Below are 25442 nucleotides of genomic sequence, written 5' to 3' on the forward strand. Positions count from 1 at the left end.
TGGTGGGTACGCGAAATACAGCCACCCTTTCCTGACCCGGCTCCGTCTAAGTGCACCCGGTGGTGGGTACGCGAAATACAGCACCCCCTGCGACCCGGACGGCAACTGTGCGAGTGGACACGTTCTCTGGCTTTACCAGATGTTTTTGAATCAGAGTGATAGTAGTCCCGGAATCTCTTAGGCCTTGTGCTACTTGTCCATTCACTCATACCTCCTGACGGTGATGCTGACGGTTATCCGGAGAGGTAGCTTGTATTGGGTCTGCCTCATACCAAATTCCCAGACATTCCTCAGGGCCCCCCTCGGTCTCCAGGCAGTGGGCCGCAGAGGGACGTGATGGAGTGACCTCTGTGTTGGGTGTGGTGCGTCTCCAATTGTTATCAACTGTGGGTATGGAGTTGGGTGTATGGTATTGTATTGTGTTTTTTATTTTGTTTGTTTATTTTTTTGTGGTTGAACTGGATGGACTTGTGTCTTTTTTCAACCTGACTAACTATGTAACTATGTAACTATGTATTTGTAGCTCTCAAAGGGCAATAACGAGCAATATGTCCCGTGTCGCTGCAGTGATGGCACGTCACCCTAGGCGAATCCCAGGGGTAGTTGCTAGGCCCCTGAGGATGTGGTGGGACTGGAGCCCGAAACTCTGGGCGTGGGGTGACGGTTGGAGTACGTGGTTCTACCTTCTGAGCCAGCCGCATAGTACCCTGGCTTACTTTCCTTGTCTCCGCGTACTCATCTGCTAGCCGAGCCGCCTCGTTTAAGTTAGCGGGACGGCGATCTCGTACCCAGTCTTGTATGTCTGCGGCCAGGTCTTGGAAGAAATGTTCCATTAGGAACAGCTGCAATACTTCCTCCCCGGTGTTGGCCTTGCACCCTTGGACCCAAAGGGATGCCACCCTTTGTAACTGGTTGGCCCATTCCATGTGGGAGTCCACAGCCTTCTTCTTGGACTCCCGGAAGCAACGGCGGTAGGCTTCTGGAGTTACGGCGTATCGGGTTAGCAGCGCCTTTTTAACTTGCTGATATTGTAAAATATCCTCTGGAGCGAGAGCCCGAAAGGCTTCATTGGCTTTGCCCGACAATTTCCCCGACAAAATAGTGACCCATTGGTCTGGTGGTACCTGGTGTAGTGAGCACTGCCTCTCAAAATCTGCCAAATATCCATCTATTTCCTCCTCACTTTCTACAAAAGCTTTAAATGCAGTGAACGGTATTTTCTTTCCTGTAGCAGCAGGTGGGGGGGGTAGGAACTGCAGGTGTAATGGGCTGTCTCGCTCTTACCAGTTCCAGTTCTTGTCCCCTCTTCATTTTGTATCTCTTCCCTTGCTTCCCGAAACAGCTGGTTGATTAGTTCCACGGACGTTTCTGGATACAAGGATAATCTCCGCTGTACAATCCCAGTAATTACATCTTCTTCGCTGACCGGTGCAAGGGGCTCCGTTCCTTCCATGGATCCATCCATTTCGTCCAGCTCCAGCAGTTCAGCTATCAGCTCCCTCCGTGGTCTGTTACTGGCACTCCTACCACGACTCTCCAATAGATCTTTTAGTGTGGATCTTTTCAGCCTGGCGTACTGCGACTCCATTCAGCACTTGCTCTTTGGATAAAAGGACCATCCCACCGCTGCCACCAATGTAACGGCTACCCACTGGTGTGAGGGTCTCAGCCGTTGGAGACGTCCTTTTCCCTGGCAAGCTGCGATATGCAGGTACCGCCGGTATATCCCATCGAACGCCCTTCCAAGAAACGAGACGTGCTACGTTTGAAGGGTCAAGCAGACTGACTTTATTTGGTATATTTCACCTGCTTATATCTGCTTACAACTGTTACAAGAACAATGACATCTCCTTGAATTAATCACTTGGCCAGTTTCTAGCCGCTTCGGCACCGCACCCCACTTAACATTTCCTGGCCAGGCACATTCCTTTCTCAATAGAATTCAATTAACCTTTAAAACAATTATCACTCACACATAATCCCCCTCAGCAGACACCTCACAGGGGGGCTGTTTACCTGCACACAAGAGAGAGTTCATTATCTATGCGAAGGGAACATTAGCATTCAACAATGAAAAGAGACTTGTCCAATTAACCCTTTGAGCTCAGAATACAATGTGGTAGATTCAACTGTAACAAGTCCTGCAGTTATTATCAATGTCCAGGCAGAATAGTCCATAATCCGTTACAAATGTGGTTTGTATTTTTGAACTGGTAAAGATCCTGTTCCTGATGTTTATGCCTGCTGCTACTATCCAGCCACTTGATTGTTTTCATTGTGTTTTGTCTTTTGCTTAAACTGTGCAATACAGTAGACTGTTGGCTTCCCAGCCAGTAGTCCTGTGGTAGGTTGCGTTTCTTTCCCTCAAGGAATGTATAAAATACATTTGCATATTAATACAGAGGAGTCGGAGTCGGGAGTACATAAAACTGAGGAGTCGGAGTCGGAACATTTATCTACCGACTCCACAGCCCTGGTGACAAGTTCCCTTTAAATTCTTTTACTGATTGACAGACTTTGAGAAACACCAACTTTCCAATTTGGGAAACATATACCTTAGGGCCATGTCAAAAGAATGGAGTCCATTCACCAAGTTAAATTATGGTAAATAAAATGCGGTAAAATAACACATGCGATAAATCGGTTGTGGAAAGTTCAATCCACTAAGAATTTTGTGTTTAATACTGAATACAGTATTTGTTGGCTTTAGCGGTAATTGCATACCTACAGTAGTAGGCAAGGTTGAAAAAAGGCAATAGTCCATCCAGTTCAATCTGTGTGGGTGCACATGTCCCATATCCATGTATGTTCTGTTCTTTAACCACTTCCCGCCCGCCATATAACAGAATGACGTGCACAAAGTGGTTAAGTTATATCATATATATAGTTATATCATATGACGTCCAGCAGGGTAAGCCGCAATAACACACCCGCGGAGATTGGTAATGTTTCACTCTGACACACCGCAACATCGATCATAGTAAAGAGCCAATTGGCTCTCCTGTCAGAGGGGTGGGGGACTGCGCTAATAATCGGCACATTATCAGCTCAGTCCCCATCAGAGGTGCCCATCACATCTGCTAACCGCTGACAGTCAGTGCTTATCAGTAACGCCTGTCAGTACCTGCTCAGTGCCATCTATTAGTGCCCATCAGTGCCGTCTGTCGGTGCCTATCAGTGCCTATCAATTCTACATATTGGTGCCACCTTATCAGTGCAGTTTATCGGTGCCCATCGGTGAATTTTTTTTTCCACAAAATTTCGGTCTTTTTTAGTTTAGCAAAAAATAAAAATCCCAGTGGTGATTAAACGCCACCAATATAAAGCTCAATTTGTGGGAGGGAATAAGGTGTGCTTTACAATGTACATTCTGATTTGAAAGCTACACTTCAAAATAAGTATGCAATATGCATCATAAAAACGGAAGCTCAAGGCCTCCAGAGCGTAGAACACATTAGTGGTAAAATCAACATTTGTTGAAGTCCTCAGCACTGATGAACTAGGGTAAACAGAAGCAGTACCTTGTAATATCTCTTAACCAATGGCAGAGAGTGGCATGTATTGCTTGGGAGACTTCCAAGCTTGCGCTATGGTTTGTTTAGCTGTCGTTATAACCTGCAGTATGAGACATAACTGGGCTCTGGTACCATCTTTAGTATTATGATTCAGCTATCCGAGGGAAGGGTCCAAGTCTAGCGAAGTCTTGACTGGGGTGGAAGCTATACTGAAAATTTCAGCCCAAAATTGTTGCACAATAGTGCATGTCCTCCAAATATGTGCAAACTGAAGGATAGCTAAGTAGAAATTTAGAAATGCTTGCCAGGGCCAAGTACCACTGCATGAGGACTTTTTAGGAATTTTAGAGTTTGTTTCAAGGCTAAAATATTTTGGGAGGAGGATTTAATGGTCACCCAAATGTCATCCCAGGCCTCAGCCTCCAAATCAACTTAAAGGTCTCTAGACCCTTGTGCAGCATAAGATGGCATACTGGATGGTGGGGACGTTAGATTGTTATATAAACGTGGTATGATACCCTGGGTATGCGGGTCTGAATTGCATATACCTTCATAGAGGTAGACTAGTATGCGATGAGTGTGTGCTTATTATCATCTGAAAGAAATGGAGCTAGCTGAAGATGGCAAAAATATTCCCTTGGTGGAAGTTGAACCTGTTCCTGCAAGGCAGCAAACGTTTTCAGACCATTATTAGTCACAAGGTCACATACACATGTCAGACCTAGAACCAAAATTGAAATGCAGCTGGGTTGGAGTAGGCCAGATAGAAACCTGGGTGATTTTAAGAAAGGAGAGTAATGGGGTACGAGTTTGAATGGAACTCAAAGCGGATCCTATAGTAAAAGGGATTTCTGGGTTGTTGGTTATGGGTCCACGATCGAAGCGGGCCATCCACAGCAGGTTAGCTACCGATATAGTATAAAATAGGGTATAAGAGAGGGTATATTTCAATCGCCTCAAGGCCCACTAAGATCGGAGATTTAATTGTATGATATAGTGTAATTTTGGTTAGTTGGGCAATGTGGTAGTATCTGAGTAAGTTGGGGACCCCAAGACTCCCACAGAGTCTATTCTGTAACCGTATGACTTGAACTCAAGGTTTGGTGTGGCCCCATATGTATTTGTATACACAACCCTGAAAGGCCCGAAAAATAGTCAGAGGGAATCGCAACTGGGAGGACTCAAAAGAGATATAATATTTTAAGCAATCGTTTTTTTGGCTGCCGCTATGTGTCCTAGCCAGGAGACGCAGTGCGGTTGCCATAGGGCTAGCAGGGAGGACAGGTGTGGGAGCATAGGAAGATAGTTTGACTGAGTAAAGGTAAGAAGGACCATTTGTCAATATAATCCCCAAGTTTGGTATTGAGGTAGGAGACCATAGAAACCTGAATGTATATTGAACTTGTCCTGAGGCAAGGACACGTTGAGGGCTTTAGATTTTAAATTAATTGAGAATAATAAAACTATTTAAACAACAAAATAAACCTCAGTTTGACCCCAGTAGCCATCAGAAGATCGAATGAGTGTTCAGTAAACAAAAATTTACAAAATTCTACTGGTATATGGCCAGCTTTACTCAAATTACTTGTTTAATACCTGTTCTATACTAGATGTCCAAGGGCGATGAGTCAAACATATGTTTTTCTCTTGCAGGTTACAAGATCTTTTTCAGCAAGAAAAGGGACGCAAACGGCCATCAGTTCCTGCTAGTCCTGGCCGAATGAGGCAAGGAGATGACAGTAAGGTAAGATGTGTAAATTTATGATGACTCAATTTGTAATGGGGATTAGCAGCTATTTTTATTTTTCCTGCTTCCTAGCTTTTTGTGTTTGTATATTGATATATTGTTTTTTGCTTCGGTGCAAAATCCTTACATACTTTTTACAAATCCTTACATAGCCGGAAGCACATTGGTAGCTTGTCAGAAAAGCCAGTTCATAACATTTCTCCTGACCGCCTCTAGTTATTTAATATTGGAGCAGCTTTCCTTTGGTAGGAAGTGATAGCCTTGTCATCCAGTAATGCTGATGCTTAATTTAAAGTACTTTGTTTCATTGGTATCTCCTCGGTTCTGTTTCTCAGGGTGATTTTTGACAGGTGCATTTTCCACTGACAGTGTTTTTGATGTCAGTCTAACAGCAGTGCAGCAGAATTTGTCTTGAATTTTATATGGTGATCTATTCTATAAATGAAATGTGTTTTATTTTTTTTTGGTCTGTGTTTTTCTGATCATTTATTATGCATTGTCTGTCATTCTGTGTTTAAATTTATGATTCTGCAAAAGTTTGCAAACCTGATCCTCAGTATAGTTTTATACAGATTTTCCTGGCTTGATCTGTCAATGCCTTCTTTTTTTGCGAAGGGAAAACTGCCAGAGCAACATATACTGGGATATGTGGAGTAGGAACAGGTATTATACTTCTGTAATATAAAGGCAGGATGGGTACGCTGTGCACTTGGCTTTTTAGAAAAGGTGTTCCATTATGAAATTGCATATTGCAATGTTAATAAGTATAACTGCTTCCTGCCTAAATGGGAGTTCTGTTATTTGTATGGAAGGTTTTTGTATATGTGGGCTTTGTCTTGTACAGCAGCATTGTGTGCAGCAAGCTGCTATCAAGCATTTACATGCCTTTCAGCAAGCTTCAAGCAGCTTTTTTAAAGTCTTTAAGGCTCCAGTTTGGCAATGATAAATACCGATTATATGGGAAGTGTTGACTGACACTTTAAACAAGCTGCTAGCAGGTTTATTGAAAGCCTGCTATGGCGTTTTTTTTAAAGTGACAGCACTTTTTGCTTCCTCCTTAACTAAAACTGAAAAAACAATACAAATTTATTCAAGTAAGGAAAATAACCTGCAAGGGGAGATGAGTAAGGGGAATTGTTGGGACTGTACGATACCAAACATGAAACACCAAAAACCTGGATTTTTTTTTATTAGAACAAGAATATAAACTAAGATTACAATACTTTTATTTAAAAACCGAAAGAAGGGTGACAACATAGATCTGAAAATCACTAGTAAAAACTAAAAGCGACATAGCATGCCACAAGGTGCTGGTCATGAAAAGGCAAGAAATGACAGGGCAATAAATGAACTGTGCAATGTTGACAATTGATGCAAATGCATAGAACCCCAATGTTTCAGTGATAGAAGTCTTACTCAGGGGGTGAGCATCAATCACATTTTAGAAGGATCCCTGTAAAATATAGGACAATCAATATGTGCAATAATATACAAACGACGATTGTAATAAAGTAATTTTATAAGAAATATAAGTATTTGAACTTGCATGTAGTTAATGAGAAAACGCATAAAAATATACATGGTTTGAGTATATTGGATGTCTCCTAGGTCGAGGCAGCATTTTGAGATGTGCTCTTGGTTGGAGTCAGAGTGGCCAAGGGATAGATGGAACAACAAAGGAGCAGCAGGTCCTTTTGGGTGCAAAAAGGCGCAGCAGGTCCTTTTGGGTGCAAAAAGGCAAAGTATATGGTGGGGGTATAATGCACAGATTCATGGAGACATGAGTGAATATAAAAGGTACCTTTTTAAATGGTACACTTTGAATAGTACCCTCCCTAAATTGCAAAGATCCTCAGATAGGTGTATCTATGGCATAGCCCAGGTAGTGGTCCACTATTTTTCCAGGTAGTAGTCCACACAAGCGGGGGACTGAGGATGGCTGATAAAAATATAAATGTAGATGGAATTTGTTTAAAGAATCAAATGAAGAATAATATCCAACCTGATGGGTAAAAAGCCCAATTATCCATCATAGTAGTGTTTTCCCCAAGACAAAAAAAATCCCAGAAGTATGTATGTTGAAAGCTTCCAAGGAAACAGCCGACCGACATGGACTTGCCAGGAAAACAAAAAGGAATAGAAGGTGCTGTTCACCAGATGCTGTCCCATGGAGACCAACAAGTCTCCTAGACCTAATATCCCTCGCCGAGATCCCTGGGCATAGACCCAGCAGCGAATTACGTAATTTCCAGCTTCAGAGAAGCCATGATTGAAAAGGGAGCATATGCTGACCAGGGAGCTGGCACTGACACGCACAGTGTTCCGAGGTGACATTTGCAAAAAAGGCCACATATGCCACCATGGACAGGGAGCAAAGACACCCAGATGGGAACTAATCATTTCAGACGCCCCCTCCTGGAGGGGAGGGGGCTGTGCGTGCAGATTGCCCATGACTGGAGGGGCTGAGACCAAAAACACCCAATATTTACACATGTTTTGACACTTTATGTACAATGAGCAAAAAAAAGGAAGAGATATCTCCCTCGCAGGTCCTTCCTTGACATAAGACTTTCGAATCGTCCCGTACTGAACCCCCTTAAGAAAAGGTATAAATCAATATCTCAATATCTCAATAATACCAGGAAGCTCAATGCTTTTAAGTGAGTAATTCCAACGGGGTTCTTTTTGTAAAGTAAGTATGTTCCTTCATCCTGTGCCATAATTCTTGTATTCAAGTAATAATTCTTTAAAGTGGTTGTAAAAGCTCCAAGGTTTTTTAGATTCTATGCATAAAGGTAAAAACTTCTGTGCACAGCAGCGCCCATCTAATACTGACCTGAGACCAATCTTGATGCAGCCATGTGCATGAAAGCAGCGGCTCTCCCGGGTCTCTTCCTCATTGGCTGAGACAGCAGCGGGACTCATTGGCTCCATTTACTGTCAATCACAGCCAGTAAGCCAATGAGGAAAGAGCAGGAGTGCGGCAGAAACGAGCTCTGTGTTTAAGTCGACACAGAGCAGCAGCTTGGGTGCGAGCCTTCTCAGGTGCCCCCATAGCAAGCTGCTTGCTATGGGGGCACTCGGCGGAGGGAAGGGACGAGGAGCACCGGTGGGGGACCTGAGAAGCGGAGGATTGGGGCTGCTCTGTAAAACCATTGCACAGAAGCAGGTAAGTATGACATGTTTTAAAAAAAGAAAATCTGCTTTTAATATCACTAACTGTAAAAAGTGCCCTCGTTTGCTCTGTCTCCTCCACATTTCTGTTTTCCTTTTTTATTGCTGTTGTGATCAGTCTTCCTGTCCGAGGGTGGGTACTATAGTTTTCATGGACTGTTTTTAGGAACGTAGTCTTGCCCTCTTTCCTACTCCTGAGATGGACCATGGGATTTGGAGTGTACATACAACAGTGCACATAACGTGCACTTGCCCCTTCCATGGAGAAGTGTGTGTGTGTGGGGGGGGGGGGGGGGGGGTTGCGTTGGGAGCTCAAGAAGAATGTTACAAGCAGGCAGAAAAACATAGTAAACTATTTCATGAAAAATAAACTACAGGGCCATCAAGTAATGGATGTTTATGGATTATTTTTTGTAGAATACGGAGATCATTAAGTGCCATTTTAGGAGCTCAGACAGCCCTGAAAGATTGCTGAAAGCTTACATTTTGCTGTTTTACAGTTCTTATACAAGCTAAAGCACATGTGTACAAGGTCTTACCAACTAAAAAAAAATGTAAAACCTAATTCTTCAAGTTATAGGAGTAATTTTTAAATCTAAAAAAGCAAATCAGTGATTCCGTGGAGGTCATGCCCAGTGTCTAGACATGCACTCAGTTGCTAGCAGTAAATTAAAGGAAAATCGCCAGCACTTTGTCAAAAACGGCATATTGCTTTAAAGTGGATGTCCGCTGAAAAAAAAAACTTAAAAGCCAGCAGCTACAAATACTGCAGCTGCTGACTTTTAATATTAGGACACTTACCTGTCCTGGAGTCCAGCGCCGTCTGCAGCAGTCGCTCGTCACTCTGCTGCCCCCCCGCCATCCTCTGTGAGGGAACCAGGAAGTGAAGCGCTCCAGCTTCACTGCCCGGTTCCCTACGGCGCATGTGCGAGTCGCGCTACGCCTGCCTATTGGCTCCCGCTGTGTACTTGGAGCCGAATGTTCCCAGAATGGGACGGGAGGTGACGTCATGCCCGCAGTCTGCCCGAGACTGTGTGGCCGGAAGTGGGTGCAAATACCCGTCTTTAGACCGGTATCTGCACCCCCCTCCCCCTGAAAGGTGTCAAATGTGATAACAGAGGGGGGGAGGGTTCCAATCAGCGGGAGTTCCACTTTAGGGTAGGAATTTGTTGCTGGCAAAAAAAAATGCAGTAGAGACTCCCATTCCTCTTCTGGCTTTGTTTGACTTAAAACTGAACTCTAGTCAAAACGAAACCTATAGTTGCAATGCATACTGTTTTACCTACCACACAATTTATTGCTTTTAGTCACACCACGTTGAACATCCTGCTTCCTGCTATAGAAATGGCAATATCTATTCATTGCCAGGGATACAACTTGTTTGGGGAAAGTATCCTGCTCTTGTTGTATTTCTTCCTTTATGTGAATCCCCTGGTGTTCCTGACAGTCCCTCTGCTTTGCTATTAAAAACTGACCACACTAAGCAGGAGAGCAAACCATGGTCAGTTCTCTAGCTATGCTGGGAACTCGGTGTGCTCTCCTCCCAATGATCAGACTTGTCCTGACATGCCCCCACTGCACAGCCATTTACTGGGAAATTCAGTCTGCTACTGATTATCCTCTCCCCAGCTCTTATGCAACCAAGAACAGAGGGAATGTGATCACTTATAAAAAGGGTATTTATAATGTATTTTTATATCAATTCAAAGATGCTTTGCCTTTCTTTTAACATTTTAAATGGCATAGGTTGTCTTTAACAAGGTGAACAGTTACAATCACTTTAAGTCCCCATTCAGACAGGAATTGCACCACATTCCTTTTCAAATCACATGTTGTTCTTTGCGATCTGAGCCTATTAATTTTGTATGGATTCAAATTGGACCACAATGTCCGTTTCAGGTATCTGAGCATTTATTCAAGTACTTGTGCAAATCCTCGTATCGGGCACAACCCTAGTATTTTTTCTTAACATGTTACATTATGATTTTCAATTTTTTTTTTTTTCCCCCATGAAAGTGAGTTGCCCTTCAAGTACTGTTGGCTCTATGAAAAACACCTTCTTGGTAAAGCTTTCATAATACTGGTAAATGTAAACACTAATATTGCTGTCCATAGAATTTATTTTTATTTTTTTGAAGAATAATTATGTAAAAATAGGGGTCACCGATGCATTTATAATTGTGTAATCTTTTAACATTATTCAATTGCAGCAAATAAAGCTTTAAAAGCGAACCATGTTATTTGTGAAGGCGTTCAATCAGCCGTCTATTCACACTCGGTGCTACAAAAGGCTACAAGAGGTGTATTGACACGCCAGCCCTCAAACAGAAGAAATCCAATTATTGTCTTCCTGCTCTTGTTTTAAACTGTAATTCAGTTCTTTTGTGTGATGAGTAGCATGCAATCTCTAGGAAGCTTGGGTCAATTATAGGATATATTCATGTGTTTTAGTACAACGTCTACTCAATACATTGATATCTGCTGAGTGTTAGCTACATGTAACCTTTTTCTCGATTTTGCTTTTTAGGGAAGTGGCATGGATGCTTCACCACGAAATTCCTTCTCTGCCCAAAATGGAGATAAAGGTTTGTCAAATCTGCATTTTTTTCCGACAAAGTGTTCAACTACCTTATGTAGCGGGGAAGTGAAAATAAGTTTCTGATTAAAAAAACAGTTATCTTGCATTTTTTTTTTTAATCTCCTGTCAAAGCTGGAGATCTTTTATGGGAGCAGTTTTTTTTGTTGGGCTGGGCATTTACTATACAGCACAGATGGACCAATCTCCTTCTGTGCCCCCCCCCCCCAGATTCATATTACTCGAGCAGTGGCTGTATTCAATCAGGTATGTTCACAATGTTAATCTAACCAATTCTCTGCTGGCTCCTTTGTTTTTTTAAGTGGGGGATGTTGGGTGAGAAGCAAATGGACACTGACACCCTTTGAGCGAAATTTGTTCAGATTATGGTCCGCTTTAACCACTTTAAGACCTGGACCTTTAGGCAGCTAAAGGACCCGGCCAGTTTTTGAGATTCGGCACTGCGCCGCTTTAACTGACAATTGCGCGGTCGTGGGACGTGGCTCCCAAACAAAATTGGCCCTCCTTTTTCCCCCCCACAAATAGAGATTTCTTTTGGTGGTATTTGATCACCTCTGCGTTTTTATTTTTTGCGCTATAAGCGTGAGTAGTTTAGGCCGATACGTATTCTTCTACTATTTTGGTAAAAAAAAAAATCACAATAAGCGTTTATCGGTTTGGTTTTGCCCAAAATATATAGGGGTTTACAAAATAGGGGATAGTTTTTATTGCATTTTTAATAATTATTTTTTGTAACTACTAATGGCGGCGATCATCGATTTTTTTTTTTTTTTTTTTTTTCGTGACTGTGACATTATGGCAGACACTTCGGACAATTTTGACACATTTTTGGGACCATTGTCATTTTCACAGCATAAAATACATTTAAAATGCATTGTTTACTGTGAAAATGGACAATTACAGTTTGGGAGTTAACCACAAGGGGGCACTGAAGGGGTTATGTATGACCTAATCTGTGTTTCTAACTGTAGGGGGGTGTGGCTGTAGTTGAGCGTCATTGATTGTGGTTCCTATATAAAGGAACACACGATCAATGACAGCGCCACAGTGAAGAACAGGAAAGCTATGTTAACACACAGCTCCCCCCGTTCTTCAGCTCTGGGGACCGATCGCGGGACTCCAGCGTCGATCGGGTCCCGCGGTCACGGAGCTTCTGACCGGGTCGCGGGAGCGCGCCTGCGACCCACGGCTGGGCACTTAAAGCGGACGTACCTGTACGTGCTTGTGCCCAGCCGTGCCGTTCTGCCGACGTATATGTGCAGGAGGCGGTCCTTAAGTGGTTAAAGAAGAATTCCAGGTATAGATATTTTATACTTGGCTTTATTGGTTCAAGCTGGACCAGTGTAAATATATACCGTATTTATCGGCGTATACCGCGCACTATTTTGCCCTTAAAATCAGGGCAAAATCGTGGGTGCGCGGTATACGCCGATACCCGCTTTACCGCGCCGAGTTTGAATACTGTGCCGGCATATACCGAGCGCAGTACACTCGTGTATCTTCGGGCAGTCTTGGCGCCTCTCGTGTCATGGCTGTGCTGATCATTGAGCGCTTGCATTGCCATGTTTTATAATGGATCTGAGGCTGTGTATTAGTGTTTAATGTTCTGACTAATTGGCAGCAAGGTAGCTATGTGTAGTAGGTTCCAGAGGGGTGGGCAGGATAACTGGAGTCTATCTATCTTCTTCTTCTTTTTTTATTTTTTTAAAGGTTAACCTACCCTTTAAGGCTACATCTACTCCTTTGCATTTGTGCAGTGCATCATTAATGCATTTTTGCAGGTGTTAATATTTTCCCCAATGGAAGGTGTTTTGACTGAAAACTACCAGGCCATAGACTGTGCAGATTTTTTTTCTGCAACCACAGGTCGCAGGAAAGAAATTCACACCATTCACCCATCAACACACTGTTAACTGGTGCTGACAGGGGAATCCCTCCTGCCGAGACATTGTATTCTCCTAGCAGGGAAAGCTATCCCCGCTTGGAGAAGACAGTGATTAATGCTAGCGGCTTTAGCAGCCGCTACCAATGATCGCAAGTAAAATCCGGCAGACTGGTTGTACCCAAGTTGATTGATCAGCCTGCCCACACTTTGAATCTTTATGGCCAGCCTTGGATGCCCTCCTTCCTTTTTTTAGTAACACAATTGCATTCAGTGCCACTTCAGAAGATTCTGCAGCTGAGAAAAATGAAAAAATTATGACAATTATCAGGAAGCTGAGGACAAGGAACACACTGCTTATGTGATCATTGCACTGCTCGCGTTTTCTGTGCTGTGGAATATTTTGCTAGTTAGATTAAAATTTTCCTCTTTGCATACTTAGGTGGGGCAGGGTTACCTATTTGCAAATAATAAAATTCACTATTAGTGGGAAAAGTGCCATGTACAGTCTCATTCTTGCAAGCAGTGTGTGTTTTCATGAGTATTTCTTGAGACATTTAGGTAAGAAACTCTATATTGGTTTAGGTAGAAATGAACACTTCCAACGGCTGAAAATGGTAGTAAACATGCACAGGGATTCCTAACACTTCACATAAAGGTGCTAGCCATTCACTTTTCTGTGAATTAAAGTGTATGTAAACCCTCTCCTATACCCAGTGAAGTGAACTCACTCACTGCCCAGGAGATTGCTAAACACTTCAAAAATAAGATTTATACAATTCGTAATGAATTCTCCACCCTACAGGTATCTCCGTCAGTTAACACCACATGTACAATTGACACGCCCCTTATTCAAACCTGCTACTATAGACTAAGTTGCTAAACTCCTTTCTAACGCCCACCTGTCCCCTGGATCCTATTCTCTCTCAAATACTACATTCACCCTCTGACTCTATCCTACACTCTCTAACCCAAATCATCAATTTCTCCCTCTCTTCTGGCATCTTCCCCAATGCTCTAAAAAATGCACTTGTTACCCCCATACTTTAAAAAGCCATCCTTGGACCCTACCAATCTTAACAGACTACGCCCTATCTCCTTGCTCCCCTTTTCCTCTAAACTCCTTTAATGCCTGGTCTACAACCGACTGAGTGACCACCTCCCATGAAGAATAACCCTCTTGATCGCCTTCAGTCTGGATTTCGCCCTCAACACTCCACAGAAACTGTTGTGCTAAAACTCACAAATTACTTGCTAACTGCAAAAACCAACGGACACTATTCTGTACTCCTACTTCTGTACCTTTTGTCTGCCTTTGATACGGTTTTGAGCACTCTCCACTCCTCAAAAAACTTTACTCCCTAGGTCTCCATGATGTTCTTCGGTGGCTCTCATCCAACCTATCCCAACACACCTTCAGTGTCACTCAGCATCTGCTACCCCTCTTTGTCAATCCCTCCATTGGCTGCCACTCACCCAACAAATTAAATTCAAAGTACTAACAACAAGTTACAAAGCCATCCACAACTCCTGCTCTCTATCTCCCTCATCCCCTATTTGCCACCAGGACTTCTCCTGAGCCTCTCCCATCCTCTGGAATACCCTACCCCAATCTGTCAGACTATCTGCAAATCTATCTACTTTTAAGCGATCCCTAAAAACTTTTCTTTTCGGAGAAGCTTACCCTGCCTCCACCTTTTTTTTTTTTTTTCTTTATTAGCTCATCCCCCACAGTTTTTACCCTTTTTGTATCACTTGACCCTCCCTCCTAGACGGCAAGCTCTACCGAGCAGAGCCCTCCGATTTCCTTCTGTATCAAATTGTATTGTACTGTCTGCCCTAATGTTGTGAAGCGTTGCGCAAACTGAGCTATATACATCCTGTATAATAATAAAAAGTGAACAGCCTCAGATGATGCACAGGGTGGAAACTCATCTCCCTACCTAAGTTTTTTACTTGTATATCTGCTGTCTTCAGCTTTATATATTCTTTAGAAAGTGCACATGGTGTTAGATTTTCCTCTTCCTGTTCAGCACTGGGAGTGGATTCTTGGCATACAGCCAGGACAGCAAAGGCAGAGACTTGCTGTGATAAGTCAAGGTCTCTGCTAATCTATAGCAACCTCCCTCGACACAAATTTCAGGCTGGTGTTATCTTGGATAAGGTGAAATAGGGCGCAGCGCTGAAATATTAAGGCTTGGTATTAGTTATTCCAATTATTTAAGTGAAAAAATATAGCAAATTTTTCAATGTTGAAGTGAAAAAAAAGAAAACTAAAGCAAGGTCTCAAATTATGGTGAGAGAGGCTACCCAACCAAGAAAAACGGTTGCAATTATATGATGAAATATAAGTGATTGAATACAATAAATAAATTATCCAAATGTTTCAATTCTTCAAAGCAAGAATGAAAAATAAAGTCCCAATGAAATATAAATCTGTGAGGGGAAAATAAAGCTGATACACATCCAAACACAAGTGTAGATATCAAACTTGCAAAAGGAAACTCGTGAAAAGAAATCCTCCATCCAAGATACAGTAAAACCTTGGTTTGCGAGCATAATTTAATTCCAGAAACATGCTTGTAATCCAAAGCACTTGTATATCGAAGCATTTTTTTTACAGGGTATAAAAGAGAAAAGAGGCACCTCCTAAGTGTAGCAATAAGTTTCTAAATGTTGTACCTTCATTAAATGTAACCATATTGCTACACTTCGAGGCTCCTCTCTTCTTTTTTTATACTGTGCGCTGGTTGGCAAGTGGTTAAACAAATATGTCATTCTTGCCTGCTCTGTGCAACAGCCCTGATCCTTCTCCTTGGGTCCCCTGCTGGCGCTCCTGCCCACTCCCTTGTTCATAGTGCCCCCATAGCAAGCAGCTTCTATTCACTCATGGAGCATGGCTTGGCTCCACCCCTGCTCTCTTCTCATTGGCTCACTGGCTGTGATTGACAATAATGGGAACCAATGGTTATCACTGCAATGTCAGCCAATGAGGAGGGAGAGACCCAGGAGAGCCGAGGCTCTTGTGCACATCGCTGGATGGAAATGGGGCTTGGGTAAGTTTTAGGGGGTGCTGGGGCATAGAATGCATTAAGGTAAAAAAAACTTGAGCCGTTACAGCCACTTTAACTGCAGAGTGGGAAATAGGTTGCCAGCCTAGTAATTTGTGTAGAAAGGCTGAACAGATGTGCTAAACCACAATATTACACACAATTTGACATACCTTCTAAATTCTCTGGTTACTAAATACTCCTGTAACTGAAACCTAGGCACAATGTCATATGCTTATGTTTTTGGTTAACACTTGCTCACCAAACCCTTGATCTTATTCTAAAGATCACAGCCTGCAGATACTTCATCATCCCTTCTGCTGCCTTCCGTACCTCCCTGTTACAGCTGTCAAAGCTACACAGTGCAGGCACAAATAGGGCAGACCTTAGGGGAGGCACCATGGCCTGCAATCACTCTAGCATCCCATCTGTTTTGCATGTTAATGTGCCAGTCTGTACATAAGTAACTGGAAGAAAAAAAGTTAGACTCCTCACCCACAACTATATTCTTGCAGAGCATCTCCCTGGTCACCATACACTCCTGTCATGTCAAACTAGTGCTGCAAACTTCTTAGCCAATTGATAAATTATTTTATTTATCTTTTAGATGCCAAAACAATATAATTTTTTTTCTGTGATATTGTGGTAAGCAGGATCGTTAAGTAAATGGGCAGTAAGAGAACAGTAGCACAAGCTCCCTACTATTAACATATTAAAGCCTGGGCATAACATTATTATGTGTGGTACCAATTAAAAGTACATTTCATGGTGCTACGGCAGACATTTTAGAAATATTTATTACTTTTCCTCCATTTTTCAACTTTTGCTACAGTAAGTAGTATTTGTCTAAAACAACTGTCATATTCTCAAACATGGTTAAAGTGGAATTCCAGCTCAAACCTTTTTGGGGAAGTGATGTTGAGGCATTTTCTGGTGACAGTGGTCACTGATGCAGGAAATGGGAGGAAATCTCTTGAACACGGACAGCAATAGAATAGAGTAGCTTTTATGCCCTGTACACACGACCGGTTTTCCTGACATGCCAAAACCCGTCTTTTTTCCTGACGTGATTCCTCTCAAGCCTGCCTTGCATACACACGTTCAGTCAAAAAAAAAAAAAAACGCTTGACCAAAGCGCAGTGACGTCTAACACGTACAACGGCACTATAAAGGGGAAGTTCCATTCAAATGGCGCCACCCTTTGGGCTGCTTTTGCTGATCCTCATGTTAGTAAATGTTTGAGAGACGATTCACGCTTTTCAGTCTTCGTGCTTTTCAGTCTGTTACAGCATTACCAATGTGCTATCTCCATTACAAGCGCTCCCCCTCATACTTGATTCTCAGCATGCATGTTTTTCCCCCCCTCGGAAAAGAATACACACAAGCAATTTTTGTGACTAGAAAGACTGACGGGAAAGAATAGAGCAGGTTCTAATTTTTATGCTGGCAGTTTTCTCGTCAAGAAAACTGCTATGGAGCATAGACACGACCGGTTTTCCTGACCAATCTAAAAAATGGCAGTTTTCTCATCGCGAAAACCGGTCGTGTTGCCTGTTTCCTGAGGAGATCTCTCCACTCTGTCTTGTTGACAGTGGCTATGGCCACAATAAGTATGGAGACAATCTTCCCAAAAGGAACCCAGACAGCAGTAAAAACCTGACAGATTCTGATACTTTCCAAATTCAATAATAAATAAATTCCTGCATTACATTTTAATTGGTACACTGTTTTAAGCAAGGAGGGGATTGGTGCAAATTTTCCATGTTTAGTGCTTTTGGAGTCCCTTTTTTAATCTTTATCCTAGTATTTTTTTGTTGCCCATTGAAATCAAAATCACAAGTTGGAATAGTATCTGCAGGTGTAATGATAGAATTTAGGTGTGAGAATTGGAACAATGCTTATTTTGTTAAAAAAAAATTGCTTAAATCAGTTACTGACTCAGCAGGGTTTTACAGAAAAGCACTGTGTTCTAAACACTGTAAATCCGTGACATATCCTATGTAACCTGTAAAATATAGCCTGCCGTGACGGTCAGGTATTATCTTGGTTAAATGCATCATTCCATTGTGAAAAGGAAACATTCATGTTGAATACAATGCACAGTGTTCAGAAACGCTTTAATGTAGTTAAAAGCACTGGGAACTTGCAATAAATCGATAGGTCAACTATATCCACTAATGAGACTTGCTTTTCTGTGATGGCTCAAGCAAAGTAGGTTACACAAATGTCTCTACCTGAACCAGGGAACACATGTCTATAGAAGCAACATTGTGTTTAAATTGAGTGACAAGAATGTCTTAGAAAGTGAAAAAAAATATTTTGACCTTCCGTCTGCATGCACACACGATCGTGGGCGGAATCTTAGCGATTCTACCCTGTGATTTCCAATGGCTGCAAAATGCAGGACACGTTTGCGATGTCATTACTTCTAATGGCACCCCAATCCTGCCACGCCTTTGCCGCTTATGTCAAAAAAGGAAACTTGGCTTCTTTTGAGTGACAGCGATTTTCAGCGCGATTGGGGTGCTATTAGAAGTAATGGCATCGCAAACACATCCTGCTTTTTGCAGTCATTTGAAATTGTGGTGTGGAATTGCGGCGATTCTGCCTGCAGTCATGTGTAAATGTAGACTTGGGCTACAACAGCCCAAAAATCTGCAGTTGCAAATACCATTGTACAATCACTAAAATCTCATATAAGCTTGCTTGCTTTAAAATACTTAATGATCTTAATATCCCCAAAATACATCTCGGAGTCTGTCATTTTTATACATTTTTTTTTTTTTTTTTTTAATGTCCATATCCCTGTGTTGGTGTACTTGGATCAGAATAGGACTGCACAACAGGGATCCTGAAGGCAACATGTGGCTTGCATATGGTATATATGCAAATGTGTGCAACATAGACCTTGGTTTAATTGAAAACAAATTAAAAAGGTACTCTTGCTGATTAGATGGCATTGAATGCTGGGTAATTATGTTATTGCATTGTGCACAGTGGAAAAATGGTTAAAGTATTTCGCGCAAGGGAGAACCCACTCAAAATGTTTCAATTTCAAAATAATATCGAATGATCCTGCCATGATAATACAACTGATCAGAATAGGACTTCACAACCAAGAGATCCTCGATGCAACATGTGGCTTGCATATGGTATATGTGTGCAACATAGACCTTGGTTTAATTTAAAAACTAATTAAAAAGGTCCTCTTGCTGATCCGATAGCATTCAAGCAAGGGTGAAACCACGCTAATGTTTTAATCTGAGTCTGTCCCCCCCCCCCCTCCCAACAACACCCTTGTCTGATGGTCAGCCATATTCTAACCACTTCCCCTGAGCCCAGATTGTCCTGGACCTGCCCCAGTCTGTGGCTAAACATTAAAAGCAGAAGCAGCACAGTGATAAGGTAATCTGTCTGTCCTTCTATCCACATGCTCCTTCTCAGTACATGAACTGATTGGCTCCTTCTGCAGTAGCCATAGTCTTCCTTTCACACTCCAGCACTGCCAAACAGGAAAAGTAAAATTATGATATCAGGTCAAGTTCAAGTATTGAGACTGCTTGCATGAAAGCAATACATTTTAATGATTTATGATTAAATACAGAGCTGCCTTAAATTAGAATTTGTTTGGGTCAGGCTGTGTTGTGTTCTGCAGCAGTATGGGTGATGTCCCATCTGCTACCGGAACTAAAATGAGTCGGCCTGAGTGTGACTCAACCATTCAGGGTTGAAAACGCAAAACTTGCATCCGGAAAAACAACTTCAGCTGGTTTAATGACCAGCTGTCGTTGCTAAAGCAAAAGCGTAGAAGAGCGGAAGCTGCGTGGAAAAGAAGCTCTTCAGAGGAAAACCACACCATTTATAAGATAATAACCAAGAAATACCACAAATAAATCTTTATGGTCAAAAAAAAAATGTTTTCCAACATCATCGCAAATGCCAAAAACCGCCCCCGAAACTTCTTCAAGCTAGTCGCTCAGACTATGAATCCTGCTTGTTTAGAGGCCCCTAATTCTGATTCACAAAAATTTTGCAACGAATTATGAGATTATTTCATTAATAAAATTGAAAAAATCCGTGAAAGTATTCAGCAAAATAGAACCGTCACTAACCCCTCCCCAAATCACAAACCTAATACCCACATAAATCTGCCGCAATCATCAAAACTCACTCTAAAACCCGTTTCCATCGATGCCACTAAAAACATAATCGGGACTCTGCGAAACAGCACAGCACCCAATGACATCATCCCCACTAAACTGCTGAAAGAATGTGCCGATATATTGGCACCAGCTATCACGCAGCTCATAAATCAATCATTCAAGGAGGGCATGGTGCCCACCTTGCTGAAACAAGGTACAATAAAACCAATTCTAAAAAAAAACTACCCTCGACCCCAAAGATCCAAACAGTAGACCCATAACAGGCCTAAATGTCTTCTACAAGGTAATGGAGAAAGAAGTTGTACAACAGCTGCAACATAAATTACTCGATCCGTTTCAATCAGGTTTCCGTCTGGGTCACGGAACAGAAACTGCACTGCTCAAAATATGGGATGACGCTCTAGAGGCCGCAGACGAAGGAGAATCTTGTCTCCTGGTATTGTTGGACCTAAGCGCGGCTTTTGACACTGTAGACCATGGACTACTACTGACTCGGCTAGCTGAAGTAGCCGGAGTCGCGGAAGGTGATTTACCCAGGTTCTCCTCCGTCTTGGAAAACCGATCACAAATAGTGAAACTGGGGTCTTTCACTTCTGAAAAACGCACAGTGTCATGCGGAGTCCCTCAGGGATCCCCTTTGTCGCCTGTTCTGTTCAATATCCATCTTCGCCCTCTCTTTGAAATCATCAGTAACCAGAAGTTACTTTACCACTCCTATGCAGATGACACACAACTGTATTTCCGCATCTGCAATAAAAAGAATCATTATCTCGGACTAGAGAAATGCCTTACTTTGATAGATAACTGGATGACAAACAGTTATCTTAAACTCAACGGTTCGAAAACAGAACTTCTCCTGTTTCACGCCAACCGGAAAAATCACCCCGCGACGACATGGACACCCCCGCCCATTCTGGGTAAAACGATCACCCCTAGCACCAAAGTCAAAAGTCTCGGAGTCATTTTCGACACCAACATGACAATGGATGCACAAATAGGGTCAGTAGTCAGCGGATCACACCATCTGCTGCGCCTACTACGCAGACTCACCCCCTTTATCCCGAAAGAGGACATTGCAGTCGTGGTAGGAACTATCATCAATTCCAGACTTGACTATGCAAATGCCCTCTATCTCGGACTCCCCAAATACCAAATCACTCGTCTGCAAGTCGTTCAAAATACGGCCGCTCGATTAGTGACCGGCAAAAAACCATGGGAATCAATCTCACCTTCACTGAGATCCCTTCATTGGTTGCCCGTAAAATACAGAATCACTTTCAAGGCACTCTGCCTAATGCATAAGTGTATTCAAGGACACGCCCCCCAATATCTATGCGAAAAAATAAAAGCCCACAACCCCAATCGCATTCTGCGATCCACCAATCAAAACCTAATTCAGATGCCCAAAGCCAGATACAAGTTCAAAGGAGATCGAAGATTTGTAGTCCAGGGACCTCGGCTGTGGAACGCGCTACCAACCACCATCCAATTGGAGTTGGACCACTTGGCCTTCAGGAGAAAGATTAAAATCCATCTCTTCTGAGGGTAAAGGGTTTTACCCAGGGAATGGATACAGCGCCCAGAGGCGATTCAGTTTGCATGTGTTGCGCTATATAAGTTTTTCACTCACTCACTCACTCGTAACGTTGTATTTTTTATCAATGAATACAAGACTTCCTCTGATTGGCTGGCGTCTCGTCTTCCACCTCAGCCAGTCAGAGGAGGCCTTGTATTCAATGACAAAGCCTTTCCTGAATGGCAGAAACTCATTCGGGCCGACTTGATTCAGTTTGGGCAGCAGGCGGGAAGTCCATCATTCTGCTGCCGAACATGGAGGCGTGTATTGTATGTAGCGAATACTCCAATGCAGCACACGCAACAGCGGTATAGATATCTTAAGAAATCGTTTGGATGGACCAGCTTGTCCCAAGCCAACTATGTAGAGCAGGGATCCTCAAATTACGGCCCTCCAGCTGTTGTAGAACTACACATCCCATGAGGCATTGTACCACAGTGCCATTCACAGACATGACTAGGCATGATGGGAATTGTAGTTCCTGAACAACTGGAGGGCCGTAGTTTGAAGACCCATGATGTAGAGCCATAGTACAGCTGAAATTCTACTTTAATGCACATCTTTTTATAGCCTTTTAGATTTTAATTTGAATACATCGTTATGGCAAATAATCTTTTTGTTATCTTACACATCAAGAATTCTCTCCCTTATCAACTTGAGTCTGATTTCGCCCACTCTTAAGCCGTAATAAAGAAACCTTCCAGCTGTGTGAAAACAAAGCATTAATTAAATAGCGATGTGATATTTCGCATTCAGCCAAACAAATATACCAGGCACATTGATGACCATCATCAGATCAGACATAAGTCCTATACAGTATATGTAAATGTATATGTAAATGTTTCTAATTCTCAAAATTTTAGAGTCGGTACTTAGTCGGTACTTTCAAATCAAAGATAACTTGTCAGTAATTTCAAATAAGAAGTGTTGGTGGATTTGTTCTCATCAACTTTAGGCCTCATTCACACTTTGCATCACGTGAACATGCTGGCTTTTTATAAAAAAAAAACATTTGTGCAGGTTTCCACGGGTTCTTTACGCGCGACTAACGCGTCAAAAACTCCTGCATCTTTTTGGGCACGGAGTTCTGCACTTTCTTTTAAGTGCATTTGTCACACTGTAAAACGTGAGTCTGCTGACTGCGTTTGCAGTGCCATTTCAGACCAGCAAAGTGTGAGCAGGGACTTGGGCTGCATTCACACTACAGCATTTTGAATCGCGGGCAGATCTACTGCCAATCTGCCAGCGATGTGTGAATGACAAAATGCAAAACTTGCATTTGAGATGCCATTCATTTGAATGACGCCTCAAATTGCGGTGCAGGTATGCCATGATTGTAGTGCAATACAATGTTCTGCAACCCGCATCGCGGGATGCATGGCGCAGAAAAATTGTTCAGGAACTAATTTTGGGTGAAATGCGTCCCGCGATTGCAACATGTTTTATCGTGTGACAATCGCGTCCGACCCCAACATGATTTGAGGTGTCATTCAAATGAATGGCATCTCAAATGCAAGCTTCGCGTTCTTTAGTCATTCACACATCAGCGCTGTCAAATTAAGGGGCAGATCTGCCCGTGATTCAAAACGCTGTAGTGTGATTGCAGCCTTAGAGTGGATGGCCATCTTGACAAAGATGAAGATGCCACTGCTTTATTGCTTGTTTTTACTTTATTATACTATTTAGCTTTTTAGGAGTTATAAAGACAAAAGTTGCTGAATAGAGTAATGGTAACGTTCGGGTCAATTCACTAAGAGTTAAAAAACAACTCCTAAAATGCGGTAAAATACTGCATGCTGGAACAATTGTGCAAGTGTTAAATTCTTTAAGAGTTTTGCGTTTAAATAGCGAATGCGGCTGGGTTGGAGACGCGCTGTTTTTTTTGTTTTGTCATAATTTTTTACATTCAGCGGTCCGTGGGGAACCTGCTGACAGCTGCTGAGTCATCCGCTGTGAAGGACGCAGTGGCTGACCTCCCAGCCCACTCCTTGGCAACCAGTGATTTTTGACAAAAAACAGCGTGGGGGTCCCCCTTTATTTAACGCATGTACTAATGTATGCAAATGAGTAATATGATACCCTGCAACACTGAAAAAAAAGTGAGGCAAGAATCGCTATCCTCTAAGACAGCATTTCTTAAATTTTTAACAGGGAGAATCCCTTGAAATAACAGGTTTCACAATTAATTTATTTACAGCTTTCAATTCTTTAGGGAGAACGGCAAGTTCGGATATATAAGAAAGAATAAGGAATGTGGTGTACTTGACGTTAACATCCACTATACTGTATATGACGTTTATATTTCAGTATTATTAAAATAAACAGTAGGAGTGACCAGAAAAAAAAAAAAAAACTGTCAAAATTTGTATGCTCTTGATGGCCAATGCAGAAATGCCTCCTTATATTTATGGACAGTGGAAAAGTGTCCCTGTACGTTACCTTGATGGTCCGTGGAGAAACGCTTCTTTTGGTAGTCGGTGGCAGAAGAGGGACCCTCTACATCAGGGATAAGCAATTAGCGGACCTCCAGCTGTTGCCAAACTACAAGTCCCATCATGCCTCTGCCTCTGGGTGTCATGCTTGATGCTTTCAGAGTCTCGCTATGCCTCATGGGACTTGTAGTTTGGCAACATCTGGAGGTCCGCTAATTGCTTATCCCTGCTCTACATTGATGGTCAGTGAGAGAAGGGCCCCATTACACTGGTTACCATTGGGAAGAATGCTCCTTTATGTTGGTGGTTAGTGGGAAGAATGCCTATTGGTGCCATTGGTTAATTATCTTCAAAGGAGAAGTATTTTGACCATATGCCTCCTATGGATCACAGGAGCGCAGTTCTTTCCATACTCCTGTGAACGGTTTTCAGCCGACAGCCCACAGTAGGCTGATGTCACAGAGCCAGTCCAGACTCTGAAAAGATCCTGACCATATAGTCTGTATCCGCCCAGAAGCCTGGACCAGCAGCTGGTTTGGCCTCTCATCAATACACCGAGAGCCTGAACCAGCCCCTCGCGGCCCCCTCTGCAGCCCAGCTCTCCAGTGAGCGATGAAAAGGAGATCATAGAGCCTCTGTCTGACAGTCCCTTGCTCTCTGCGGAGGGGGAGAACTAAAAGATCAGCAGTGTTTGATCACTCAGTTCTCACGACAAAGCCTGCGGGGGATCGATGCTGCATCCACCTAGGCGAGGTATAAATGTTTTTTTTTTTTAAATCCTGAACTTGTCTTTTAAAGGAAAAAAGTGCGTATTGCTCCAGGAACTTCTTTCAATTCTTCTCAGCCAGAGTTCCTCTAGATATTGCTACAGGGGCTACTGTCAGAGAAGTTACCAGAGAAATCCAGCCAAGCCTTTTTTTCAGACTTTGTACTGTGGTCTGTGCCCCATGCCCCAGTAGAAAGAATCTCTTCACTTCTTGCTGTGTCTTCAGGAACTGTAAAGAAGAAAATCTCTCTGACAGGATGACACAGTGGTTGTAGTTCTTTCCTACTCTACTATAAAAATGCATTTTATTATGACAGGTTTTTATTGCTAATCTTCCATTTGTATGATTTGCTTTTGTCAGCAGGGTGTGTAGTGGGGAAACTACCCAACCAAAATACAGGGAGGTTGTTTTTAATGTAGATTCACAAGAAAGAATATTTTAATTTTTTAATTGATGATCAGCCTGATTGCGAATAAAATTCTGTGACATTTTTACTGCTAGAGTTTTTTATAAACCTTTTGAAACCACTCTTGGAGGCAA

At 42.5% G+C, this 25442-nt stretch overlaps 1 protein-coding gene across 2 annotated transcripts in view; it reads left to right on the top strand.

Moving 5' to 3' along the window:
* Positions 1–5050: 5050 nt before the first annotated feature.
* The window catches only part of LOC120943822 (1-phosphatidylinositol 3-phosphate 5-kinase-like), a 136666-nt gene continuing 116274 nt past the window's right edge, over positions 5051–25442 (top strand). The window contains exons 1-2 of one of the 2 annotated variants that reach the window (XM_040357371.1): positions 5051–5259; positions 10964–11021. In XM_040357371.1, the coding sequence (XP_040213305.1) occupies positions 5152–5259; positions 10964–11021 (166 nt within the window). In that variant the 5' untranslated portion in view covers positions 5051–5151. The remainder of the gene's footprint in view (positions 5260–10963; positions 11022–25442) is intronic. The other variant, XM_040357372.1, reaches the window with a different exon arrangement.

Source organism: Rana temporaria, chromosome 6 (assembly GCF_905171775.1).
Source record: "Rana temporaria chromosome 6, aRanTem1.1, whole genome shotgun sequence".
Classification (NCBI taxonomy): domain Eukaryota; kingdom Metazoa; phylum Chordata; class Amphibia; order Anura; family Ranidae; genus Rana; species Rana temporaria.